The 26,236-nt window shown below is 37.2% G+C and overlaps 1 protein-coding gene across 1 annotated transcript; it reads left to right on the top strand.

The window, feature by feature from the left end:
* The first annotated feature begins 696 nt into the window (after positions 1–696).
* Positions 697–8,482, top strand: CENPW (centromere protein W). Its single transcript, XM_038133879.1, has 3 exons — positions 697–883; positions 5,649–5,762; positions 7,443–8,482. The coding sequence occupies exons 1-3, from the start codon at positions 794–796 to the stop codon at positions 7,467–7,469; spliced, it is 231 nt and encodes a 76-aa protein (XP_037989807.1). The 5' UTR covers positions 697–793; the 3' UTR covers positions 7,470–8,482.
* Positions 8,483–26,236: the final 17,754 nt, after the last annotated feature.

The following is a 26,236-nucleotide window of genomic DNA, read 5'->3' on the forward strand; positions in this document are numbered from 1 at the left end:
TTGTCCAGATTTACGTGCTATCACTCTAGGCTCATTTCCGTGTAAAGATAATGGTGCTAATAACGCTCCCGGTCCTGCAGTCCTGCCCCACCTCCCAGCAGGGTCACACAGTCTAAGTGGGGCAAAAACGTGCTGTACAACTCCCTCGGCTTTTGCGGCAAGGACCCGCCAGCAAACTTGGGCGACGACCGCCAACTTAAAACCCGAGGCTTGCCGGGGCAGGGCCGTGCCGGTGCCTCCGACCCGTGCCGCCTCCCTGCGCTCCGGGAAATCCCCTCACGCAGCACCGGCCGCTCGGGAACGGCAGCGGGGAACTGCCCGCGCCTCGTCCCGTCCTCGTCACCAAACAGGCCTGGGTGGAGGCGCGGGTAACTGGCTACAGCCAGGCCTGGAGCCAGCGCTCGGTTCGCTCACAAGGGGAGCGGACCGGCACGGAGGGGCTCGCGAGGGGAACGGCTGCGGCGGCGTCACCGGGACCCGCCCGTCCCTCGAGCACCTGCTCGGGGCGCGCCTTTCCCCGCTCGTGCACCACCTGGGCGGCGGGGCCGGTAGGAGACTGTCCCCGCAGCCTCCGGGGCGGCTCGGGAAGCGCGGATCCCGGGGAAGCGCCGGGACCGGGAGCGGCGCGAGGGGCGGCAGGGGCGGGGCGCGGGGGCGGTGCCGCGCGCGGCCGTTGGGAAGTTGCGTCACGGCGGGCGCGCGCGGCTGCGCGAGGGCGGCGGATTCGAACAGCGGAGGGAGCGAGGGCGGCGCGAGGAGGAGGAGGAAGGAGAGGAAGGACAGCGGGAGGAGGATGAAGAGCACGGCGCCCCGCGGCACTTTGCGGAAAATTATAAAGAAGCACAAGCCGCAGTTACGCCTGGCGGTGAACGCCGACCTGCTGGTGAGGAAGGAGAGGGGCGGGGGAGAGGCGAGGCTGCGGCCGGCCCGGGGGCTCCGGGAGAGCTCCTGCTTTTGGCCGTGGCGACAGCCGCAGCTGCGCCGGCGGCCCGGGGACAGCCGGCCCTAAACTGCGACGCTTACTCCCCAAATGTTCCGGCCTGTGCGCCCTGGAGCACTTTGTGCGCGACGGGATGTCCAGTTACTACTGATGGTGCTTGTGCAGGGACCCACGGGCAGGGGGGAGGCAAAGCTTGGAGGGGCAGACGGTCGGTCCGTGAGAAAATGCGGGTGAGCAGAGATTGCCGCTCCCGCTTTGCTGCATTGTAGCTCTTTGACAGCGATCTTGGCGATTCCAGGGACGGGCTGATGCACGGCTTTTGCGTCACTCCCTGTACACACTGATGTTCCTAGAGTTTGGTGCAGTAGACACAGCTAGAAATAGCAGTTTGGGGTATCTGGCTGCTAGGTGCAGGTGTTGGGTAGATCGGTTCGGGTGTACAGGTTGAGCTGTGATCAATGAGTTGCTAAGCTGCTATGGCATCTTGAGCGCTCATATGTTTTTAGCAGGCCATCTAGGTAGACTCTGCCCTAAACTGCGAGATGACAAGTCTTGTGAGTAACCCAGTAAGGTGTTGGGGTCCTGATCGTGGTTTAAAAACGCCTGCCAAAAAGATGCCGATAAAAGAGCCAAGTTCGCAAAAACAGGCCAATAAAGCCGAATTGTTTCAGACCTGCTCTAAGGGGTTTGCGGCACAGGTAGGGTTTGTCTCACTAAGAAATCGTTTGACTACAGGAAGGAAACCTGACCTCAAGAGAGCTTGTCTTAGTTGCCGTATTGAAAAAAAAATGCATAAAAAAGATACTCTTTGAAATAACTTAATAGACTTAACTTGCTAAACTGTGATATGCTCTTGTTTACAAATGCATGTGCTCTCAGAGCATTAAAGCATTAACACTAGTATGCTGTATACTAGCATGGGCCCTGACTTGAATTGAAAGTCCACATTTCGTGTGTGTATAAAAGTTGTGTCTTGCAGCATCTTGGAGGTTGGTGTCTGGATAGATGAAGCTAAATGTAAACATAAGTAATATGAGATTAAAATGTATGAAAATGGCAATTACTTGATAGTATTTAGATTTGAATGAAAACATGAAATATTTTTCTAGTGGAGTGGAGCTAATAAAATATGATCACTTCCTGATGTTTTTGCTGCCTTTGGATTTTTTTATGGACTAAGAACCTGGCCCCTTGCTACTCGTGCTCAGACCTACTCAAAGCTTACTCAGTGGAATGCAGTAGTCTACTAATCAAATGCACACAATCACACTTTTTATGTAATCCTGATAACGGTCTGTGTTTCCAGGGTAATGAAAATTTGACTTCAAAGTAGTGTGGCTGTCTGAAAAGGGATTAGAGGGACATCCCTCCAAATCTTGGCCTTTGGTTCCCATCTCTTCCTGGTCCTGGCATTAAAGTTCTCTGAGCTACAAAGACAGTCAGTGACTTGAATTCACTGAAACTTATAAACAACAGTGATCAGATCCAGCTTAAAATATGGGTATGCAAATGTACATTGCAACACAAATGATAAGATCAGAATAAATTTTAATGATGTGATGTAAACTTAGATTATCTCTTCTGGTGATGTCAAATTACACAGCCTTTTATGTTACAAGGCTTGCCTTTTTTTATTGTACCTTTAAACAAGGATGTCCAGGTGTGGCGGTTGTCCATGATGTTCTTCAACTCAGCTTGTATCTAACAGCTCTTTAGATCTTTACTTCCATGACTAAATAGTCAACAGAGCTGAAATTATGCCTCTTTTAGAAAAAAAAAAAAAAAGGATTGATGAGTTTATTGTGTAGTAAGACAAGTAACAAATTTTGAGGGTGTGTTTTCGGGTGCCTGTGTTATTCTCAGCAAACCTGGTAAGAGTGATTAGATTGCATACATCAGAAATTTATATAGTAGCTGTCTTAACAAGATGGAGCCATATACATTTTGTGCAGAGAGCTTGTTTCTTCTCAAGGGAAGTATGAGAAACCTACTAGTTCAGTTTCTGGGCTATCTTCCAGAATGATCCATGCTTTATGTCTGAATCTATTGCAGTATATGCCCATTTCAATAAAGTGGACTGCCTGCCTTAGGAGAAAATAAGATTGCTTTCTTTTTTCCCCAACTTTCAGTGATTATTTACTCGATAAACCAGTGTCTTCTTACATGATTGTAACAAGTTTGAAAAGCATAAGAATTCAGATAATTTTGGTAAATACTTGGATGAGGTTTCTTCTTCACTTTTGATCAAGTCTCTTCTCGAAATCCAAAGTTTTGTCAGAACCTGTTTCCTAAGTGTTAACATCTATCTCTTTGCGCAGTGTAGCTATCAAATTTCATTAGCCTTTCTCAGGAAGATGTTTGGTTTTGGTTTTGTTTTGGTTTTGGTTTGTTTTTTTGTTTTTTTTTTAAGGAGTATGATAATATCTTCGGGTGAAGAGATGCAAATAGACTTTTAGGTTTTTTTCAAGGCTCTTTTTGAAAATAAGAGGTAATGATTTTAATACTGAAGTTCAGATATTTCTCCAATGGTCAGAGAAGAAAATATGCAAGCATTGTTCTAGTGGGCAATTATAGAAGAAAAGCAGGATCTCAGCTGCTTCTTTTATGCTAGAACAGCACATGTGTGTTTCCATTGCAGGAAAAGCTTAAAGTATTGCACTAAATGACCTCTTTTTAATTCGTTATCATGATTGAATAATTAATAAGTGTGCATTGAAGACGAAATATCAGTCTTAAGAATTGTTTTGAAGTTACGGCAGTAAAACAAAATTACAGTGGTTGTCCCAGCTGTTCCTCAGTTCTCTTGAACAGGTGTGTGGAAGTTGCTGTGTATACAGTGCTGTGAATTTTTTGCATCCTTTCTTTTCTGGAAAAAAACATTCAGTTTTGTAAGGTGATTTTCATGACTAGTTAGTTCAAAACAGTCTTTAAATTTTATGCAGAAGGACAAAAATTTAATATGCAGTAAAGCAATGTCCTGTAACAAATATAGTATTGCTTAGTTAGTTGCCAGCAATTGTCCTAGTCATGGTATTCAGTCATTCTGCCTTTCACCAGCCCTTCTCAATTGCCTTGAATAACCTGGAATATTTATTAACCTCTGTGCTCTGTTGTGGAATGTTCAGATTTTAGTTATGTGACTGTTTAAATCTATTGGAGTACAGGGGAAGCTTCTCCACATGCGGCAATTCACTTTGAGAATAGGAAAATAAAGGTACAGTGATTCTGAGAGAAGATGCAATTTTAAAATTACCACTTTTGCCTTTAGATATCTTGGAAAAAGGACATGCAAGTATGGAAGCTTTTGTTCCATCTCTCCCTCCTCCTTCAGGTTGTTTCCAGAAATCTAATCTCCATGTTGATAAGTTTAATAATGACAATTCTAATGTTGAACATTATTTAGTACCACTGCTTGATTCTGCTGGAGATAATTTTTATGTGAATAATTAAAGACTGATTCTAAAACGGCTTTTATATTTTGTGAAATAAATCTGCAAGCACATCTGCTTTTTGTGTAGTATTGACATCCAAATGATGTCAAATATTATGTAAATTTATCTATTGCTTCATTTAGTTCAGGATATTTAAAAAAACTACCTAATCTGCTTGTCATATGAGCAGAGTTCTTGCGACAGGAACATGTAACAGACTCTTTGTGCTGCAAACCCACTGCCAAAATATTTCTTTTAAACTCTTAATTTGGAACTTTCCATATTACATTTGTCCAGGCTTTACAGATAAAGTACGGCAGAATAAATGCATCACCTTATTCATACAAATAATTTTCATCTATTTCAGTAATATTTTTCCTAGCTCTTGATTGAAAAAGTCTATTTGTACGCTTTATGTAGCAGAGGTAATGTTGTTTGAAAGTTTAATTTACAAAAGGTGCAATTATCAGTTTTTCAGTTTGGATTATTTAAGTAGTCCACATAATGCCTGTGTAATGCTAGGGGTTTGTCTTGTAGGTCCCTGGTTAATTACTACACAAATGTGCTATTGGCCGTCAGTTTAAGTCCAGGCTGGAGCAGTTCCTTCCTTGCCTGCTGCAATTTTTTTCCTGCTTCTGTATTACCAGAACAGCATTCCATATGGAAAGGAATACTGCCCAACCAGTTCTTTTAATGTAAAAAAGCTAAGTGATGAGCTGGGAAAAAATGGGTGCAACGTCCTGACACTAAAGAATTCCAAGTTCTGGAGAAATTAATGTCAATGTTGCTTTACACTGGAAAGGGGCAGAAGTCCTTGAACTTATCTGTAGTCCATTTGGTGATAAGGCAGGAATAAATTTGCTGTTCATAAAAGTCTGGCTGTTGTAGTCACTGAAAGCTAACTATATTTACTAGTAAGCAAAAAATCTCCTTATTCTCTGATATTTGTGTTTACATTTTATTATTAAAAACCATTAATAAAAATCAGATTGATTCCTCTTAGATCAGTTGTGGTTTGTGTCATCATTTCTAAAGCACTTTTGTGATTTAAGTATACTAAATTTAAACTCTGTTGACAAGAGTCTTTCATGAAGGGGATGTCTTGGAAATTTACTGAGGCTTGAACTAAATGATAATTTTTTTTTTCTGAGAACACCTTTCAGGAATTAGGAGGCAGTATAATATGCAAATCTTCTTTTGCGAACAATGAATCTTTAAAAAAGCAAACTGTGTTTAAACAGCTTGAACAAATTTTTTTTTTCTTCTCTATTTTAAAGGTTCATTTGAATTTCTTACTGTTTCTCCATCGGCTAGCAGAAGAAGCCAGGACAAATGCTTTTGAGAACAAAAGTAAAATAATAAAACCTGAGCACACCATATCTGCAGCGAAGGTATTAACACACTTCTAATATTTTTCATTTTTGTATAATGTATTATGACAGCGTATACCAAAGCTTTCTATGTTAAAGTTGATATTTTATTTATAATCCAAAACCTATAGACACTTAATATTCTTTGTCCATCATTGGCATAATTTACTGTTACCAAGACAACAAATTAATTGTCCTTGCCCTATTAAATATAACCCTTTTTTTCTTGATTATTCCCTGTTTAAAGTCATAATTTCAATATATGGGTAAATCTACAAAATGGTCTACCGGCAAGCCTTCATGGCCTGAAAGGCAGTCCAAAGTTGGAGGATCCTTATTTCAGCTGATACTACATCAAGGAAGCATGCTGTCTTAACTTCAGTGGTATAAGTGAAGCTTTATGGAACAGGTGAGAAATAGTTCAGAGAGGTTCAAATACCTTTCTTACATCTTCATTTCTTACCTGCTTAGTCTGATATAAGTTCATAGCGGATTCTGGCTGCATTTTGTGGCTACTTCTAGAACAAACAGATACTTTGTGTCATGTATTTGGCAAGGAAAGAACTGAGGGAGAATTAGACTGTGGATTGTTATATGGGTAGTTCAGCATAACAAAAATTGCTGTATGAATGTCTGTGAAGAAGGAATTCGCTGCCTTGCAGAGCATGGTGAGTTTTGTGTACATGCAAAAGAAGGGAAAAGAGAGGGTGTTACGCAGCTTTGTCTCCCTAGAAAGAATTAATGTCAAAATATGACTGAAATCCTTTTTTTATTCTGTGGCTCATTTCACTCCCTAGGATATGTCTGCTTTACCTTGTTGTCATGAAGGAATTCAGTTCTTTATCTCTTTAACCTCCTTCTCCTGCTGAGCAAATTGGGAGGACAAAACTTGATGTTACCTAATATTTTGGTCCTGGGGCTTCTGTTTATCTTCACTATTTTTTCCCTTCTGCTGAAAGGTTTAGTTTTATACTTTTCTATTACTATAGTGACAGAAACATATACAGGATATGTAGGGTAGCCAAGTGAATGTTGCAGTTGGAGTCTTAGACATTTATGGTTTCTTTTTAACTGCCATCTTAACACTTTTTGAACATTTTTGTGCACCATTTATTTTTTTAAGGTGAGAAGAAAGGAAAAACGCCTGTGTTTTAATAATTTTAACACTTAAATAGTCCCACTTGGGCTTTGAAGTTCATTTTTTCAATTTAAACTCCAAACCAAAAAATGTCCTTCCAAAGGTCTGTGTCCTCTTGATACAGAAAGAAGTGAGGCATTGCAAACAAAAATTGAGCATAAGAGCTAAATTATTGCAAACCTTATTTTTTCCTTTTGTCTAGGCCTAACAGGACTTCAAGAAATCTACCTTAGAACATGGAATCTACTTAAGAACTTCAAGGAAATTACTGATGACTTGAGAGTACTATTGCCATTTCTCAGCATTAACTTTCAAAATAAGCCTTTTATTTTACAGAATTCTTGCTTATGAATGTTGTTGCTTAAAAAAAAAACACCTCAAATTTGAAATCTTTCTGTATACTTTTGCTTTATTTCTAGTATTTTCCCTTGAGTATTACCCTTTGCAACACAGCTGTTAGAAACAGATTGGCTAGAGGAACCTTTGGTCTCAGTAGCCTCGTGTTTTAAATCTGTCTGCTGCCTGAATTATATTGGTAAATATACTTTTTTTTTCCTTTGCAGGTTATTTTAAAGAAAAGCAGAGGCTAGAAAACAGACCCACTGGAATTTTAAAACACACTTTTCAATGTTTTCTGACTAACTTGAGTTATACTGTGAGCCAGCTTTAGCATTTGTGGAACTATGTCTTTTTGTTGATTTCTGTCTCCTGACTATCTTGCTGTTTCTTTAAAAAAATTAAAAAAAATCTTAGCATGTATACTTTCATACACTTCATGCATAATTTTAATTTATGTGTGTCACTTGTCACTTAAGACTTTTGATGTATTTTATTTCATAATGATGGAGGAATGCTTGTACCATAGATACCCTTTGGGTACAATGTAGCACTTTTAGTAATAAGTGTGAAGCTTCTTAAGGGGAACAGTTAAAAAAATAAAAACAACACAGGTTTCCCTAAATCTAGTATAGATTGTGCAGTTCAGAGCAGATTTTCTAGCTAAACAAAATTATGGCTTTCAAAACCATCACTGTAGAAACAAGTGTATTAAATACCTTGTCTTCAGTTTATTATAAATGTCTTGATAATTTTAAAACTACTTTGAAAAGTAGGTTGAAACTTCTGGGGAAAGAATACATAGTTGGTATTTTAAATCATGCTTTGAACTGTTAAGCTGACCTGTTTGATGTGGTACATGAGGCAACGTGGTGGTCTGTAATTCAGTTGGTGTGGACAGATAGATAGGTTATGGAAAAGACCTGGCACAACTGATGTTTTCAAAGTTAGATCTTGTAAAAATAACAAAGATAAGTTGGCGTGAGTGCCAAGCTATTTCCTTCTCTCTTTTGTGTGTCATGCTAACTTGTCAAAAGTCTGGAAATGTACATTATATAAAAATGTCTTTTTCAATTAAGGTCATATTCTGTTCCTATTCTGATATTAGTAATCATTTATTGAACACTTTGCTTAATAAATATACTAGTAAAGTTATAGATTAATTTTACAGTTCGAGCTGATAATGCAGTTTTGTGGAATATATGGTAGCTGATCCTTGATATGCACAGTGAGCTGTTGTTAAAATAAAGAATCTTTTTAAGTGTTATGTATTGAGTAGTCTAATTTTGTTTGACACCTTACCAAGTATATTCTAGAAACTCAGAAAAAAACCCACATTTTAGAAATATTTTTGTAGTCTAAAGAAACTGTAGCAATGTCAGTACTTACAATTTCATATCATGTCCATGTACTTTTTAAAATGCTGTATAACCTTTGAAAAGTCATCCTCTTCCAGTATGCAGAAAGGAAGGAAGCATTACTCTCCTGCTTTACTTGACTCGCAGAGCTTAGTGCATTCGGCTTCTTGTAAGGGTTGACTAGGTTATTTATTGTGCTTTTTCTTCTCTTGCTCCCTTGGAATCCACAAAGAAGGCCAAGAACATACACATGTAGAGGATATGAGGACTTAATAATCTGAAGTACATTCTTGCTAATAAGGAAGATCTGGCTAGGTATTTATATTTTTATTTGTAATTACTGTCTTTGATTTAACAATTTTGTCGCAACACTAGATTTTCCTTAGAAATGTTTTTCTCTTCATTTTCCCTGAAATATTTTCTTAGAGTCCTATATAATCACATACCTTCCTTATTGTACAATTATTTGAGTGCTGTAGCTTCTTTTGGAACTTGTTTCGATATCCATTTTAACCTTATTTTTGATTTTTCTAGGAGCAAGTTCCACTCTGAGCTTAGTGAAATATTCTCATGTAGTAGATTGATTAATGATCAGCCACCACTGGGAAGGGAGGCAAAAAAGGGTTAAAACCAACCAGCAGTGTACTTTTAAAATATTTTGTACAGTGGGTTTGGCATGTATTCATGGTTAAGAAGCTGCTTCTTTTTAATAGGAGAGGGACTTTGATAGTACATTGTGAATGTTTTATAATAGCTGGAGCAGGCAGGTATTAAGAAGACCTGGGTAGCTTGGCAGGTATTCAGGTTTCTCTCCTGAACTTCAAATAAATACTTACTGAAAATTAATGGGGCCAATGAAGTGGGCTTAAGCTTTTAGAAACGTAAAAGGCTATTGTGTTTTTCTGGTATCTTCTTTAATGTTCACCGTAAGGTTAATTGTGTTCCTATTTGGCAGCTCTTCTGTTCTCCTTCATGTGTATACCTAGGGCCTCTATGCATTATTCCTTGCTGGATTTTTGAAATTAATACATACAGCAGTATTGTCTACATACCCGTGAACAATTAATATAAACTTGGAGGCTACAGCAATAGTTTATTCCTGTGTCATGTCTCTGTTTAATGACCAAGTATCAAAGCAGGTAGTTCTATAAAATTTTTTTAAACTAGATATGTAGTAGAGCTAATGAAATTGTGTTATTTGAATTCCAGTGTTGATTCTTTGCCATTAGGAGGAAAAAGACAAGGATTTTTGAGGGAAGAGTCATGGTGATGCTCAGCTGTTTTCATGAAACCTTGCGAAATTTATAGTTCTGAAACAACTGACTCAATATTGAATTTCCTCTGGTTTTAAGCATAAGATTCAAGGGCTTTTTGGAAAGAGAGATGCTCTGTCAATACAATTAAAACTGCTCATTTCCTCAGAAGGTAGGATGGATGTCCTAAAAAATTAGAAGCACACTCAGACATCCATTTTTTCTATTCTTTCTGCTTTGCAGTTTTCCCCGTGTTCTGTTTTACATCCTACTCTGCTCTTTCACTCTGACCATCAATAAAAAGGGGTACAGTAATGAAGAAATAGAATTTGGTAAAAGTACTTCTTGTAGCCCTTATCTTGGTTTTCAGCTTTTGATGTGGCTAGTGTTAGACCCTGGGCTAGGGTAGTGTCATAATTGATTAAGACACAAAAGAAGAAGGAAATTGTTTATTGATCAGCAGATGGCTGTGATGGAAGAGAGTGGTGCTGCTGCTATTTTTGCTTCACTTATAGAGTGACTGGTGAGAGTGCATCTGCTGTTTGCCAACCTGAGTTTCTTCTGGTGGGGAGTATGCCCTGTTCCAGCTCACACTCACAGCATGCATTCATGCATACTGTGCTTTGATTTTGTAGAGCATGTAAGTTTAATATTTTCTGATTGGTGTAAATCACCCGATTATTATATTTAAAACTTTTAAAAAGTGTGAATATTAATGATATTCAGTGAAGGTTAGATCTATGGACCTAACTCCTAATGGTGTCAACATGAATAAATGAACTTGTATACTTTGATGGTTCAGGACCCAATAATCACTCTTCTATTTGGATGTAAAGTTGTGTCTGTTATTTTGAATCAGAAAATCAACACAGGTGCTAGAGAAGACATTCACGCCTTGGAGTTTCATTGTGGTTTTATGTGGAGAAGTGAGTGACTACTGGAAAAGAATCTAAAGTTTCATAATAAAAGTAGTTAGTATTTTCTGGTTATAGTCATACAGTAAAGGAAAAATAAATCCAGAAATATGTATGCTGTAATAGAAAAATTCTTTTTCTAGCCATAAGGTGGGGATAGAGCAAAAATTCTCTTTTTTTCCTGTGATAACTTTCCATTAGAGCAAGTATTCTGATTATTCCTACTAAAAAGTATGCTACAGGTTGTGTCACTTTCTGATATTTTTTGAAGACTACCAAGCCTACACTGCTGATATATGTAGGGCAATTAATGTTTAAAAGAAAAAAATACCATTCACCTCCAAAACAGGACGTTCTCCTGATCTGTGCTGAGAGGGTGAAAGGTATGAAAGATCTTGAAGATTTTTCTGTATTTAAGGCTTAATCTTTCAGTATCATATGGTTTTCTTAATTAGAGGTCTATAGTTATTCGTACAACATAGCCTCAGTTTTAGAAATGGGTATATTCCATGGGCAGTGTTATGAAGGAAATTCTTGTACAAGGCAGCCTTAACCATGAAACATACAGCTTGTACTGGCTGACTTGCTGACTCAGAATTCCATTAGTCTTTATCAGTTTAGAGCAACTAAGGGCATGTAAATCCTAAATGCATAGGTTTCTGAGGTGACCTATGACTATGTATTTAGAAGGTGTGACTTGCATTTCAAATAAAAATGCTGATTACATTAAATCAAAATCCTTTTTTCCACAGCTGTGAGGTATGTGTCAAATTCAATTCATTAGAATGTTTCAAAGCAATGTGTGTATTTGTTTTTCAGTTCTTTATGTGTATTATCATATACTATCTATATATATTGGCATATAGATTCCTTTGTATATTTTAATGGTTCTTTATTGGTAATGTAGCTGCTGTGGCAGCTTACTTGGATACAGTAAAAGAGGGTAGTAGAACAAATTTCTTACATGTTTGAGTAGTTTCAGTTCTAGGCTGAGAAGATGCTGACATCATTTCTGTTGTGCTAAATACAGAATTGCAACTTCTTGAAGAAACTGAAGAGGCTTTCCACCTGAGAGTTCATGGTTCTGCAGACATAATCAGTTGGAATTCATTCATTTACTCTTTGGTGAACAATGTTGAGGGTTTGTCAGTTTCTTTGCAATCTACATTCATCAAATTTACATGGGCTTTGATACATAATATTCTCCTGTGGGCTGTGTTATTAATGTTATCCTGACCAAACTGCTGAAAGATCTTTTCAGGTCATTTGATACCTGTAAGATCAAGTTTCTTACTGAGAAGGTCACTTTCCTGAGGGAATGATTTCAGGGCATGGAGAACATGGTGGAGTGTAGAAAAACACCTAAAGTAATTTCTGGTTTAAAAAAATCCAAGTGTAGACAACCTTACTACCCAATAATAACGTGACTGCAGCAGTTAAATAAAAGCAGGAACGCTTCCTCCATCAATGGTTTGCTCAACCTTCTGGCACTAAGTCAGGCTCTACAGAAAAACTCCTATTTTGTTTCCTAAGCAGGTAGAAAACACAGAAAGGTATGTTTGCAATAGGACAGATCCTGAATCAAAATTTATAAAGGACAAATACTTCCAAATAAATGCAGTCAGGGATAGAGTTGGATTAGCTGGAGTTTCCAGTCCACTATATTGGGTTGAAATTGGTGTAATTGTATTGGTGCTGACCTCTGAAATTGGCAGTCTAGTGTCAATCGATTTCATTTGTTCAACTTCAGTAGGGAAGTACACACACAGATTATATTATATATATAACAAGTGATTTTTAATGAATTGCTGCAAGTTTTATAAATAAACCAGATAAAGAAAAACATTTAAGTAAGAGGTAAGCTAGTTTTTCAAATGCTATTGCATGTCTGAAATCTTAGTACAAGCAAGCCTCTAGCTATAGCTGTTGAAACTGTTTTTCATGTAGTAAAAGCTTAAGTTACCAGTGATAGTGGGTTACATTAAAATTCTTTAGTTGATTTTTGCTCTTCAGAGAAAATTATGTATGCTTCCAAAATTGGTTAACTGTTTAAATATTACTGATTCCTGAAGATTGGCTAGAATTAAAAGTGAGGTAAAAGACAGTAATTAAAAAAACAAACCAACCGAACAATAACAACAAAAAAACCCACAGGAAACAGTCAAGAAAGGGGAAGGATACGTGCATGACATAGTTAAGGTTGGTCAATAATTTCTTCTGTTTCTGTAGTTTCATCATTTGTGTTTCATGTTGAAGTTTAACTGTGGGCTCATACATTTTCCAGATTTAAAAGGTTCAGTCTTGGTAATGGAGGGCAGTAGCTTTCATGTAGTCTAACTAACAATATTCTTCTAAAACTAAAGATATGGGATATCTTACTAAATTGCCACCAGAATTCCACACAGTAATTAATTTTGATGATACTTTACCTATAGTCTATTTTGGAAGTTTTTCCCACAAATTCATATGGAATAAACCTTAAAATTCAGATCAGAAGTGGACAAAACGTCATCTTCCTTTGTCTATTGTTTTACTTGATACACTTTTCATTTCTGGATAAGACTGGAGAGCCATAGTAAAGGGGTTTTTTTTAGGGCACTGACAACATTTAAAAGTACTGCCAAAAGGATGGTTTAACTTTCAATCCTTTTGAAGGCACATTAGTATTCACAAAATGAATGATGTTGTGGGTAAGGTTGGAAGGGACCACAGTGGGTCATCTGCTCCAACCTCTCTGCTCAAGCAGGGTCATCTTGGAGCCATGGCACAGGATTGTGTCTGATAGTTCTTGAATGTCTCCAGTGGGGAAGACTCCACAACCTCTGTTCCTGTGCTCTGTCACCTGCAATGACCTGCATAGATATTTCTGTATATGTGTAGCATGAAGACAAACATTGTGAGACTGTGAAAGATCATCTATGGTTTAATGGTAGTTCTTGTTAACTGCAATTTTTGAAGTTAAGCCTCAACAAAATAGGGAGTAGCTTACTGGCTTGAGAAGCTGTTAATTTTACTGTAACTTTCTACACATGAACATCAAGAAATTTTGTTGTTAATGTTATTATTGTTCATGCCATTGTACCTTTTGTTGAACTTTTCTTACTTGCTAAACATCTAGCTGGCAGTGCAGCTATAGCCAAGAGTTGGAGGAATATGCAATATTAAAAACACAAGACAAGTGCAAGCACAGCAGTTTTACTTTGGCATGTTATTTTCATGAACCTAGCATCTTTTGCAAGGTTTTCCTGGAAATAAGAAGAAAACACCTTTCCAAATCTTTTTTACTTGGGTAGAATGGATGCTTAATTACACTAAACTTCTCCAAAACAAATGCTCATGTATTTAACTGAATTGTACCTTGGGTATTTCTGCTAATGTGTTTTTTTTCTTTTTGCTCGTCCATTTTTGCTCAAAAGAGAGGATGATATATGCTGCGTAATCCTTCCTTCTAAGGAAGACTCTTATAATGGCTCTCTTTGTTTTCCCTGAAGTTCCTGGTAAAGCAGAAAGCCATGCACCTCTAGATCGAGGTCTTAAAAATTACCAAGAAGGTATTATTTTGTGTCTACTACCTGTAGTATAAAATGTTTGTTCTGCTGTGTGAAGTCTGCCTCTGTACATACTGAATATTATGTGTATAAATTTTAAATCTCTTTATAAAGCTTCATATTTTTTGGTTCAGAAATTCTAGGTGTTTTCTAGTATATAAGACCCAGATGGAGCTCAGACTCGGGGCTCTTCTATTCTCTGAAGAATCCATCAATGTAAAATATCAAGCTACTCTCTCTTTGAGAATCGAGAGTATTTTTCATAGGTTATTTTATATTTTTGTCCATTTGGTTTTAGGTTTATTTTCTTGGGGGCGGTTTGTTTGTTTTCTTTAGTTTTTTTTTTTGTTTTGTTTTTCTAACTACATGGGCTGCTAGATTAAAAGTTTTTTTGCTAAATATTTGATACCACATTTCTTTATTCAAGCATGAAAATTCAATTATGCCTCACCTCCCAGAGGAGTCCTCCAGTTTCCGTAACATTCCTAATATTCATAATTTTGAAGACTAAGCAGAATTTCTTCCCAGTATTTTCTGTTGCTCTTTTTCCAACCCCTAAGTTCAGTGCTAAAGAGAAGGAGAGGTGAGGATGGTTGTGATGCTGCAGAGCATTTATACTGGAACATGAGCAAGAATGCCAACAAGTAGCAGGCTTTAAAATGAGAAAAGTGTATGTGAAGTAAATGCTCTGTCTTCCTTACTAAACTTACCTGATCCTTTGGGAAGACAATTCACAAGGTAAACCTTTGTTAGCAATGCTGTTGCTTTTGCTTAAAACTTGTGTAAGTATTCCACCCTCCTTCAAATAAAGCTTTTTTTTCCCCCCTTCTTATTAGCAATAAAGAAGAATGTATCCAATATAAACATAAACCATTTTTTATATAGTGTGTTCATTATTGATTTAGAACTGGTTTGTTTAATATTTTTAATATTTTTCCTCTGAGGAATATATGCTCTTTTGAGAAAACTTCTAAAAATGAGAAGCTGGATGTTTAAAGCTATGCCGAAACAAGTTATGGCACAAAGGAGCAAACTACTACTAATCATAAAGAAACACTTTTGAAATATCAGCTTTTTTCATCTTTTCTCTTGCAAATTCCATGTAAAATGATGATATCTGTTAAAAAGATTGTATGTAGTATTTTTAAAGCTTAGTAAGTTTAACTCTTGTTTGCATCCCTCTTGAAATGTGGACCATGTTTGAGACATAACTTGTGTAACAAAATATCTTTATTTCTGAGTTAATTTAATTTTTACATGCTTGTCTTACAGAGGAAGTCTACTTTTAATAAAAGTCATGTGTTTAGAGCCATAATTTTTGCATTCAGCATAAATTATTTTTATGTTGTTACTGTTTGATGTGAAGTCTACATTTTCAATGAGTAAACTTAGCAGTTACAGTATGGATTTCATCTTCCTCTATCAGTACCACCATGTTACCAGTCACTGTACTGAAAATGCCTCTTTAGAAGTTAATATAATGTTTGAGCAAAGCTATGAGTGTAGTTTCAGTACAAGATACACTGACTACGCTTTTTCACCTAGGCTTCATATATTATCCTTGTAAACTCAAAGAAAAAGACATTTTCCTCTGTTCTTGTAGTTTCCCTTTTAAATGGAGCCTGTCACCACATGAAACACTTTCCTGACCTTTAGCATTGTCAGAACATGAAACAGAGGAGGAGGATATCCTATGGTGTATAGTACATTAAGGGGGATTACCTCATCAGCATGAAAAGTCCGTAACTAATCTACACCAGAGACATGTAAGCTCTTGGAGCAGGACATTCTTGAGAATATAAAGAAACACATCAAAACATTTTCTCTGAGACTTGTTCAGCATGTAAGTGGAGCAGCCAGCATGCGAATGAATTGCAGTGTCAAATTTGTTCTGTTTACAGTGTTTTTTATTCATATATCTACCCAGACCCTAAATTTCCAGGCTGAGGCAGGACTGATAAAAGATAAGAGTCTGCTTCTTTTGGGAAATTGAATTTGGGGCGAGGTTGTTCCTGGTATTTTCCTTCTAGTAAGAATCAGTGTTCTCCCTACCTTGTCACCATTGCAGGAGGTAACTGATTAAGAGGGAAGCATTTTTTTTTCTTCAAATTTCCTAAAGTGCTTTGAAACTGTACCTTTACACTAGTTTAATGTATTATTTCTCCAGTTTTGCTGAGTTTGTATGGAGCCAGCGGAGAAATGAATCGTGATGATTCAAACTCTAGCACTAGGTAAATAAGATGCAGTTCTGCCCATCCATAACATGCAACCCTAAAACTGCTGCTATGATAGATTTGCTGTAACTTATAGCATGTGTACTATCTTAATATATGCTTTCCTGTGTATTTTTTTTCCATTTTTTTCAATGGCAGGTTATCTTTTTTGGTTTAACTGCTAAGGAATTAGATTTTGTTACCCTATAACCGTTGTGCGCTGATTGATCAAATTTTGTAGTGTCTCTGAAATTCTCATAATTAACCATCTTTTTCAATTATATTTATTTTCAACAGTAAGTGTATCTTATTTGAAAAACTTCTTCAGCAGTACTCTAAAATATTGTTGAGCAAATAATTCACAAAATCTTTCTTCTTTATCATGAACTGTTGATGTACAATTCAGTTTCTTCAAGTATATTCACCATTCAGAATTATTTTTGGAACATTTTGTTGAATATTCTAGGCGACCTTACTTGAGCAGGGAGACTGGACCTCCAGTTGTCCCTTCCAAACCTACCCATGCAGTGATTCTGTGACTCTTAGTAAGTCTTGGTTTTTAGCTCACTGAGCAGCTGTCTGTTTTTACAGATTGCCATTTGAAAGGCAAAAGTCTGTAATCAGCCTGTTAGTTTGCGTGTTGTGTTTCTTCATCCCAGTTGAACATATGTAATAATTCTTAGCTGGAAGCTTGCAGAAGACAGATGTAAACCTGCCTTTCAGTAAACACTTTCTGAAGTGTGCCTAAATTGCTTAAATCCATATTCCTGATCATAAACTTAATTTCATTAACTTTGGAAAAGCTGAGCTAAAATGTATGTCTCTTCTTAAAAATCTGAATTGATGCTTGTGGAAAATATTTCACAATAGTTGATTTGTTTTAGTTGCAGAAATCTATAAGTGTAGCAAATAATAGAACCTTGTTGAAATCCAAATACTCTTTTATTGTTGAAGTGGAATATGTATTTGTACAGAATATAAGTAGTAGATGAGAGATTTGACCAAAAGCATTGGGAAGACCCTTTCCCCTTACAAAAAATCCAGGAAGAAGAGACTTAACCTCCAATATAAGCAGTTCTAAGAACTGAAGCCTTTTGATCTGAATGAAAACCAATTACTAATATTTTGAAGACAGTAACTTTACATTGCTATGTTCTCAGTTATGATTTAGAGAGACAATTCATTTTTTCTGTTTACCTGTTTTATGTTCTGCCACATGATCCAAGTCTCAGTTTAACTGAGGTAAATAACAAATTTTTAACATTTAAGAGATCAACGTTAAGAGAAAATGCAGAACCGTGTGTCTTGTTTCCAGTAATGAGAGTCATTCTTTTCACTATAGTATTACATATGTTCAGTCAGGATGAAGAAACTGCCTTTGAGCATTAGATTTTCTTAGGGGCTCAGCTGGGTGGTCACTGCAGTTGCTGAAAGGACATTATCAATTGGGTGAGATAGAGAACATTTTAGGTGAAGCTTTTGAAATTTCCATAACTTTTACTTTTTAGGATTTTAAACTTTTTTTAATTGTTAGCAATTTTTTTGTGTCTGTCTGTAGATACCTTCTGGGCCAAATTTTAGCCATTTGGATTGGTGTAAAATCAAAGTTGTACAGTGATCTATGTTGCTGAGAATGGGAGCAAGGTTTTTGCCCTAATACTTTTGACTGTTCTGTCTTGACCTGAAGCGGTTTCCAGACTGTGCCTAATTTGTCTGTGATATTCAATGTTAACTAAGTGACAGCATCTGCAGTGCTGCTAAATGGAGGGTTTTGAATGCTCAGCTTCCACACTAGCAGATATTTTTGGCAAGTATGCACCTTTACCGCAAAGTTGTTGCTATTATGGGATTGTTTTAATCGTACACTGAAATTCATTTTCTTAAATGCATTTTTAATTCTTTCTTTGTTTGTTTTTATTGTTTGCATAAGAACACCACATGCTAATTCACCACATGATGTGTACTCACATTCCAAATATCACAAAGTCTGTTCCAAGGTCCAGACATTTACCAGTCTCCCTTTCATAAGGCATATAATGGCAAAATCCTTAGTCCAAATTCAAGTCAACCAGAACTTTGGAGTATTTTCAGAGTAAAATACGCTTCAGAACAGCTGGAGGAATCTTGATATATAACCCACAGTAGGGTGGACATAACTCTTTAATACTGAAAATATACTTTATAATTTACACATGATGACAAGATAAAAGTTTTTATAAGAATTTCTTCAAAAGAAGGAGTAGGAAAACAACTAAAAATAAATAGAAACGCTTTCCTGTTCTGAGCCCACATCGGGTACAACCGTGATGGCAGCCAACACCTTCTTGGCGCAGAGCCCTGCCAGTTGCCTCATCCCAAATTCAGAGACACAAAACTCAACTCCTCTCCTGCATCTTTTCCAACTAGTTTGGGCGTTTGCCTTCCTGCAAGAGGCTGGTAGAAGGAGAAGGTATAATGCTTTTTCTCTTGCTTCCTGCTTGTTAATAAACTGGAAATTACATAGTCTACAAACATACACTTGTTTTGTGGATTCCATGATAATGCAAAAATCATTAAATGGTTTATACCAGTTATTTTGTCTCAGATCACACAGTTCTCATATGTAAAGCAAAATAAATGGAGTTTAATTACTTATAGTACGTTATGAGAGTGTATCACAACCCATATAAAATCAGCTATTTAATGTCAAGAGGAAAGAACTTTTTTGAAATTTCTTAGGGTCTTATATAGTCAATTTTGCAGCAGCATACATCCTTGATTTGCTAAGGGCTTAATGCATAACATTTTCAACCAATTTGGGCTCAATGTGTCCTAGAATAATAACCCTTAACTCAATAAGAGTTCAAGAGCAAAGTATTTAGAGAATTTTTACTACCAAGAAACAATGCTGAAGAGTTCTTCCAGGACAGAATTTAAAAATACATAAAAATTGTAACCTGCACGTGAGAGAAAGTGAAATTTTCTTGAGTGCATACATATGTGCTGACAAATCTATGTGTGGGTACACATCTGCATGATGAGTCACCCCACTGAATGTCAGCCCTGGCAAGACACAGCCTCAGATCCTAGTCCTGTGTTTTCGTTCTCAAAAGTGAGAACTGTAAACATCTTCTGAGCTAAAAAAAGAGCAAGACTGCAAATGCAGAATATTGAGTTCAAAAGCAGAACACAGAGTTCCCAAAGACTCTCTGCTGTACACAGCAAGGTGAAAGATATTTGATCTGTTTCTCTAGTCCATTGAGGGCCTTGCATGTCACTACATGAAGAAAAAGAATAAAATCTGGTCATAGGAACAACCAGATCTGTGCCATCTGGTTTTACTTTCCCACATTAAAAGTCCTAGCACAGGGTAAGGTATGAGCTGCTGTTGATGTAGTTTTTCTGATCTGCTGAATGATATTTTGAGGCTATTGACATCCAGAATATGGTAGATCAATTTCAAAACTTCCCTACCTATGCCAGAGATATTAAGCTGGACATTCTCCACAGGTCCCCTTTCCTTCCTCACTTTTTTCAGATGAAGCAGTAGAGATTTTGCCTGCTTTTGTTCCAGAAAAGTCTTGATCTGGTTTACTTGGATTTTGTATATTTTGATCTGTGATGACTGGCCCTTTGCAAAGAGTAAAGTGCTGCCCCACATTATTATTTGATATTATTAAGGAAATCTGGCATCTGTCCAAGCCAGAATCATTAGAAACTCTGCGGAAAGGATGACTGACTTTACCCTGACTCCCATACTTCCAACTTTTCATCTCCTGATACAAGTGAATTTTTTGAGTGCCAGAAGATTTTACAGTCATTGGTAGTGAGTAAATTATCTTCATTTTGCCAGGATATGTTACTTGGATATGTAATTTTGAATTGAATCATAATCAAAGCAAGATATGGTCTGGAAGAGAGGATTTCTCATCCTTCCTCTGTGGAATATGACTTAATTGCACTAACTATGGGGAGTGCAGCTGCTGTTGTGAAGCCAAGACAGGAAAAGCATATTGGTTTCAATAAGAGATGCTGGAAACTGTCTTGTGTTCAGATACACAGAGGTGAATTTTATTTTAGGTTGCCTCTATTAAATATAGTTGCATGCTGTCCACGTCTAGTTTCATTGTATATCTAGAATATCTAGAGAAATCTTATGATTCTGTAAAGATGAACTGACTAAAGCAGTATTTCTTTATTTCCTATCAGACCCTTTTTTACCAGATTGCTATACTGAATATTCCAGGTTTCAACCATACGTTAAATTTTAGGTTGGTTCATTTGGAGGATCTTGCTGTTCAATATTTCATATTAAAACCCGGTTGTCTGAATGTTTACAATGTTTATGTTACAGAGTTTGGGGGTCTTTTTGTTTGTTTTTTTTTTTCACTTTCTCGATATTACAAAGGCTAAGAACATTGTCTGTTTTGAGAAGACATATGAGGAGCTTGTCCTACATGTATTGAGAGACTGGGTTAAAAGGCCAGTCCTTTTAAGTCTTAGCTCCTGAAACAGTAAAGTGCATAAGTAAGCTTTTGGTTACATTAAGTGGAATTTTCCCAAACATGGCATTTTAAAGATGGGTCTAGACTGTAGTTGTTTAAGTAAAATATTCATGGTGTACAGAAAATAAATGGTGGAAGACTGGTCTAGACATAGCAAAACATTAATTACCATGGAGCAAACTGTGTTATGAATTTCTTCGTCTTACTGTAAATGTGATGCAATTTACATTTCTGCTGTTTTGATTGATCTCACATTCACACCGTAGCTTGTAGCATTAAGCCGGTAATAAAAACTTTAGTGAATTCTGCCCTTTTAAAAATGTTTTCCTGTTCTATTTTGTTTTGTTGTGTTTAAATCTCTCTTTAAAAAAATCATACAGTCTTATACTCCCACATATAAGTTTTATTAGGTTAGATTGTTTCAAAGCAAAAGGAAGATTTTTTTTTCATTGGCTTGAATTTTTATCAATTTCCATTTCATCTCAGGTGAACTGATAGGTTTGTTCATCCTGAATTTTGCAAATTTTAGTTGACAGTCCATTTGGAGTGTGGTAAAACTTCTTGTTATAGTCCTTTCATTTTACAACTTTCTTTTTTCCTCTATAAAGACAGAGGTATGAGATAGCAAAACAAAAAATTTGCAATAAGGTTTTAATGAAATAAGACTTAAAAAGCAAGAATGTTCAGTAAATCTTGATGCATGATGGTTCTTTCCCTTTCTCTCTCTCTCCTTCTTTTTCTTCTAAGATATTGGAATCAACGCAGACTGTGGCATGTCCTGCTGAGGAGGACTTGGGGGTGGTGGTGGATGAGAAGCTGGACATGACCCAGCCATGGGCACTCACAGCCCAGAAAGCCAAATGTGTCCTGGGCTGCATCCAAAGCAGCACGGGCAGCAGGGCATGGGAGGGGATTCTGCACCTCTGCTCTGCTCTGGTGAGACCCCACCTGGAGCACTGCATCCAGCTCTGGGGTCCCAGCACAGGAAAGACATGGACCTGCTGGAGTGAGTCCAGAGGAGGCCAGCAAAATGATTAGAGGGAATGGAATACCTCCCCTTAGAGAAAAAGCTGAGAGAATTTGGTCTGTTCAGCCTGGAGAAGAGATGGCTTTGTGGTGACCTAATTGCAGCCTTCCAGTACCTGAAGGGAGTTGTCAAGGAAGATGGAATGAGGCCTTTTAAGAGAGCATGGAGTGACAGGACGAGGAGGAATGGCTTCAAATGGAAAGGAGAGTAAGTTTAGATTGGATATAAGGAAGAAATTCTTTACTGTGAGGGTAGTGAGGCCCTGGAACACTTCCCAGAGAAGCTGTGAATGCTCCTTTTGTGGAAGTGTTCAAGGCCAGGTTGCATGGGGCTGTGAGCAAACTGGTGGAGTGGAAGGTGTCTCTGCCCACAGCCCGAGGGCTGGAACTAGATGATCTTTAAAGTCCCTTTCAACCCAAGCCATCCTGTGATTCTATGCTATGCAAGGGATAGGTAGCTGGATGTTCTTAGTACTGGAGTTCCGAATCTTGCTTTTCCAAAGAATCTGAATTTTTGGGCTCTGCTAGAATTCTTGAAAGCTTTTAATCAGAGCTAGATATTGAGACAGATATGAAGTCAGAAGAGACTAGTTTGGCTGTCAATCTGCTGAAAATAATGTTTTTGAGTTTAAGCTTGTATGTTTGTGTTTACTCCAGTGGGGTGCTAATGTAAAAATTAGGTAGGCAGCTCATCATTCCCAGAGACATCTAAATTTGTGATATGTTGAAGCTGCAAAGCCTTATACTCATTTGGAGGTTTTCATGGCTACTAAACACATTAGATATATTACAAGCAGCTGCATTAAAAATATTGCCGAAAGTGAGCAGAAAATATTGTTATTTTCTAAAGATGTTACATTGGCATTACTTCTCAGTGGGCACAGAAACAATGGATTATAACATAGTAGGAAGTAGCTAACATTACAGTGTTTTGTTTTTTTTTAATAATTCAGATAATTATTTTTGTCTTTTTAGAATTATTTAAACATCTGAAACAGGAACTGTGGTCAGATAAATGCAGATAGAAAAATTCTTTTAACCTATTCACCTCTGAAAAGCTTCCATAAGCTTCCATAAGCTTCCATAAATGCAGTTTTCCTGAAGAAGGTCAAGAAAGAAGGTATATTTACAATGCACTGAGCATATTTTGTAGGTGGTTTTTTTTTTCAGCAAGAAGGGAAATCTTTTGGTTATACAATAGCTTTCAAATACAATGAAAACTTTCTGCCAAACAAGTGTAAAAAAATAATTGGGAAAAAGTAACAAAGGATGAGAATTATTTTTTGGTCCCAGAAGCAGTATGTTAATGTAAGCAAAGGAGTAAAAGAAACTAGCACAGTTCTGAGTCTTTCTTAAGGGAGTTTAGGATCAGAAAAGCAGAAAAAGAGAAAGCTGCTGTGGATGAATGTCATAGGTTTCACAGAAGCTCAGAGGAGGGAGGAATGAGTGTGGGGAATGGAGCAGTTGATGAGGGGCAAACTCACTTCCATTTTTGTACAAGATTTGAAGAGATTATTGATTTTTTAATGAAAAATACCAATTCAGATAAGAGACTTGTTTTGAACATTTTATGTAATTTAATTGAAATTGCCATTTCTGCTTTGTGACAAAAGCGGGCGTATGATAATACTGCTATGATGACGTTACTTGGGTGTTTTGTATGGAAATCTTATATGAGATCCTTTCCTTTGATATTTTCTTCACATATTACAGGCTCCAGTGGGTCTGATAGATATGTGTGAGTCAACAACATGATTTGTAGGGGCCTGACTGCCTGAGAGATCTCCAAAATTTCAGTTATGACTTTTGGTCTATCTTTCTGGAATTTGTGGGTATAGTTCACAAATATTTATTGGATAAATGTAATGCTTTCAATCAGACTGTGCAGACTGTAGGATTTGGCCCTGTTTTTGAAAAGTTATGCATCTTACCTCCAGTTTTATTTAGCTGAAAGTAAATCAGAAAAACAAAAATCAACCTTAACCATTTTAAACTAGATGATCCTTTTCATCTGGAGTAAGTTTATCCTTAAAAGGACTACACAGTGCAGCCCTTATAGTAATACCTCATTAAAAAACGTGTATTGAATGACCACACTTTCAAAAGAAGCATTTCAACTGATTCCAGAAACACAGCTGTCCTTGCAAAGTCAGCGTGCTAGGGTGGATCATGCAGATTAGCACAGACATAACAATGTGAGCCTTTCGGGTCAATTTGAGGAAATGGCAAGAGTCAGAGTGGCTGGGTGCACACAGCTATTCAAGGAGACCACGTAATCATTTAGTCCTGATGATGTAATTTCATCAGCAAGAGAGTATTTAGGCTGCTGTTTCCTCCACACATTTTACCCATCGAGTTTTAGATGAACGTCCTGTAGATTAGCAAAATCATAATATTTTTCTTCTAATAGAAAAGAAACTGTTCTAAGTAGGATTAAATTTTCTGTACAGTAAAGACTTGCTGATGAATTTTTTTCAATTGAAAAATAAAATGTGATAAATTCTTCAACCTGGGGACTTCCATGAACTTCCGGGAGAAAAAAAAAAAAAATCAACAAATAACCATTCCATCCCTGCTTTTGAAAAGTTGCACTGTGCATCACATGATGTCAAGATTTCTCTGGTGTTTCCCTGAGAATTGCAAATCATCTGGCCACTTGAATGGAATTATTATTCTTCAGAATGTAAGCATGAAGAAAAAAAAATGGTTTCTTGTGATTTCTTTCTAGTTTGATTATATCAGAGCCCAGAACACCTCCTGCCATCCACAAATGAGGAAGTCTGGTAGTCTGTCCTGGTGTGATAATGCAGTGACATGGAGAGGTGCATGTGGACAGTGTGCTAGCTCTGTTAAACCATAAGGTCCATGTCTATTTGGGAAGCTTCTCCTTTTTAGTTTATTTTGAATCTGACCAGATATCTAATTTGCTGTGGTAAATGCAGTGCAAGAATCAGAAGGACTTGTAAGGCTAGGAAAGAAACTGGAGAAAACTGCTTCAATTAGCACTGCTGCTGAAACTTGTGAACCCACAGTGGCAAAAGCACAATCAATTAGCCATAGTGAAGTCCTGTGCTAATTTTATGTTGTTTCTATTGGCACATGAGGTATCTTTTGAAGAGACAGTTTGAATGTTGCAATGGGCATCACTGCGTAGTAGCTGAAAAGTCTCAGCCTTACTGATCACTTGCATGCAAGGATAGATAAAGCTTTTTGCAAGATTATTGCAGATTTTTTGCAAGGATTTGAGTCCTTTTTAGTATGGAGGTTTATGACTTTCTATCATATTCAGTTCTCCAGCTGAGAAGCATGGGGCGAGTATGTACACTCTCTGCAAATTAGCTAAACCCATGGCACAGCATTACAGCTCACGGAAAAAAAAAAGCCTCTTTTACTGATAACTTTTGACACATTTTGTATCAAAAACAGTGAATGCAAACATTTACTGAACTAATTTGTGTGGTGCCATGAAAGATGATGATCAGACCACACAAGATGCTCATAAGGTTCTCTGTACATGGAACCATACGTCCTATAGTGTTGGAATGGATTTCTCTACCAACAAGTGCTGACTAACACTTCAGAGGCAAACAGTCTCACTGCTGCCATCAAGCAGAATATGACTGATGGGAATCAAGTAAGCTTAGAAACCAAGCCCCTGTGTGACTTAAGTAAATCTTATGGTATGTTTATAAAGGTTGTAGTCATGGTGAAACCAAGGAAAGAATTACAGATTGCTTGGAAAAAATAGTAGGAAGTTCTGTTTCTTTGCAATCTCTAAAATCAAGTCTTCACCCTTCTGCCTTGGTTTAAAGTTTGTATAGGAGCAGGACTGAAACTGAGTTATCTTCCCTGTAGAAAAAGATAAGCCTGTAAGGCAGGAAAAAACCACAGAGATGATTTGCCTAACTAATAAGGAGATATCAAATATTTATTAATATTTTATTCTAAATTATTTCTGTGCTACTCTTATGCTTCTAAAAATTTGACTCCCTGAGTACAATGAAATAATTCAACTTTTGTCTTTTCATCCAAAATATTCTTTTGTTTGATAACTTTCAAGGTTGAATAATAGGACATCCTCTGCTGAAAGTTAAACTTACGTGTTATTATTGTATGTGAACCTCTTTAGTTGGTAGAATTATATGCAAGTGGTTAGAACCTACTTCTAGAAGGGTAAAAAAGTACAGTAATACCCTCATCTAAAGAGATGTTTTTAAAAATAAAA

This window comes from Motacilla alba, chromosome 3, assembly GCF_015832195.1.
Source record: "Motacilla alba alba isolate MOTALB_02 chromosome 3, Motacilla_alba_V1.0_pri, whole genome shotgun sequence".
NCBI lineage: Eukaryota > Metazoa > Chordata > Aves > Passeriformes > Motacillidae > Motacilla > Motacilla alba.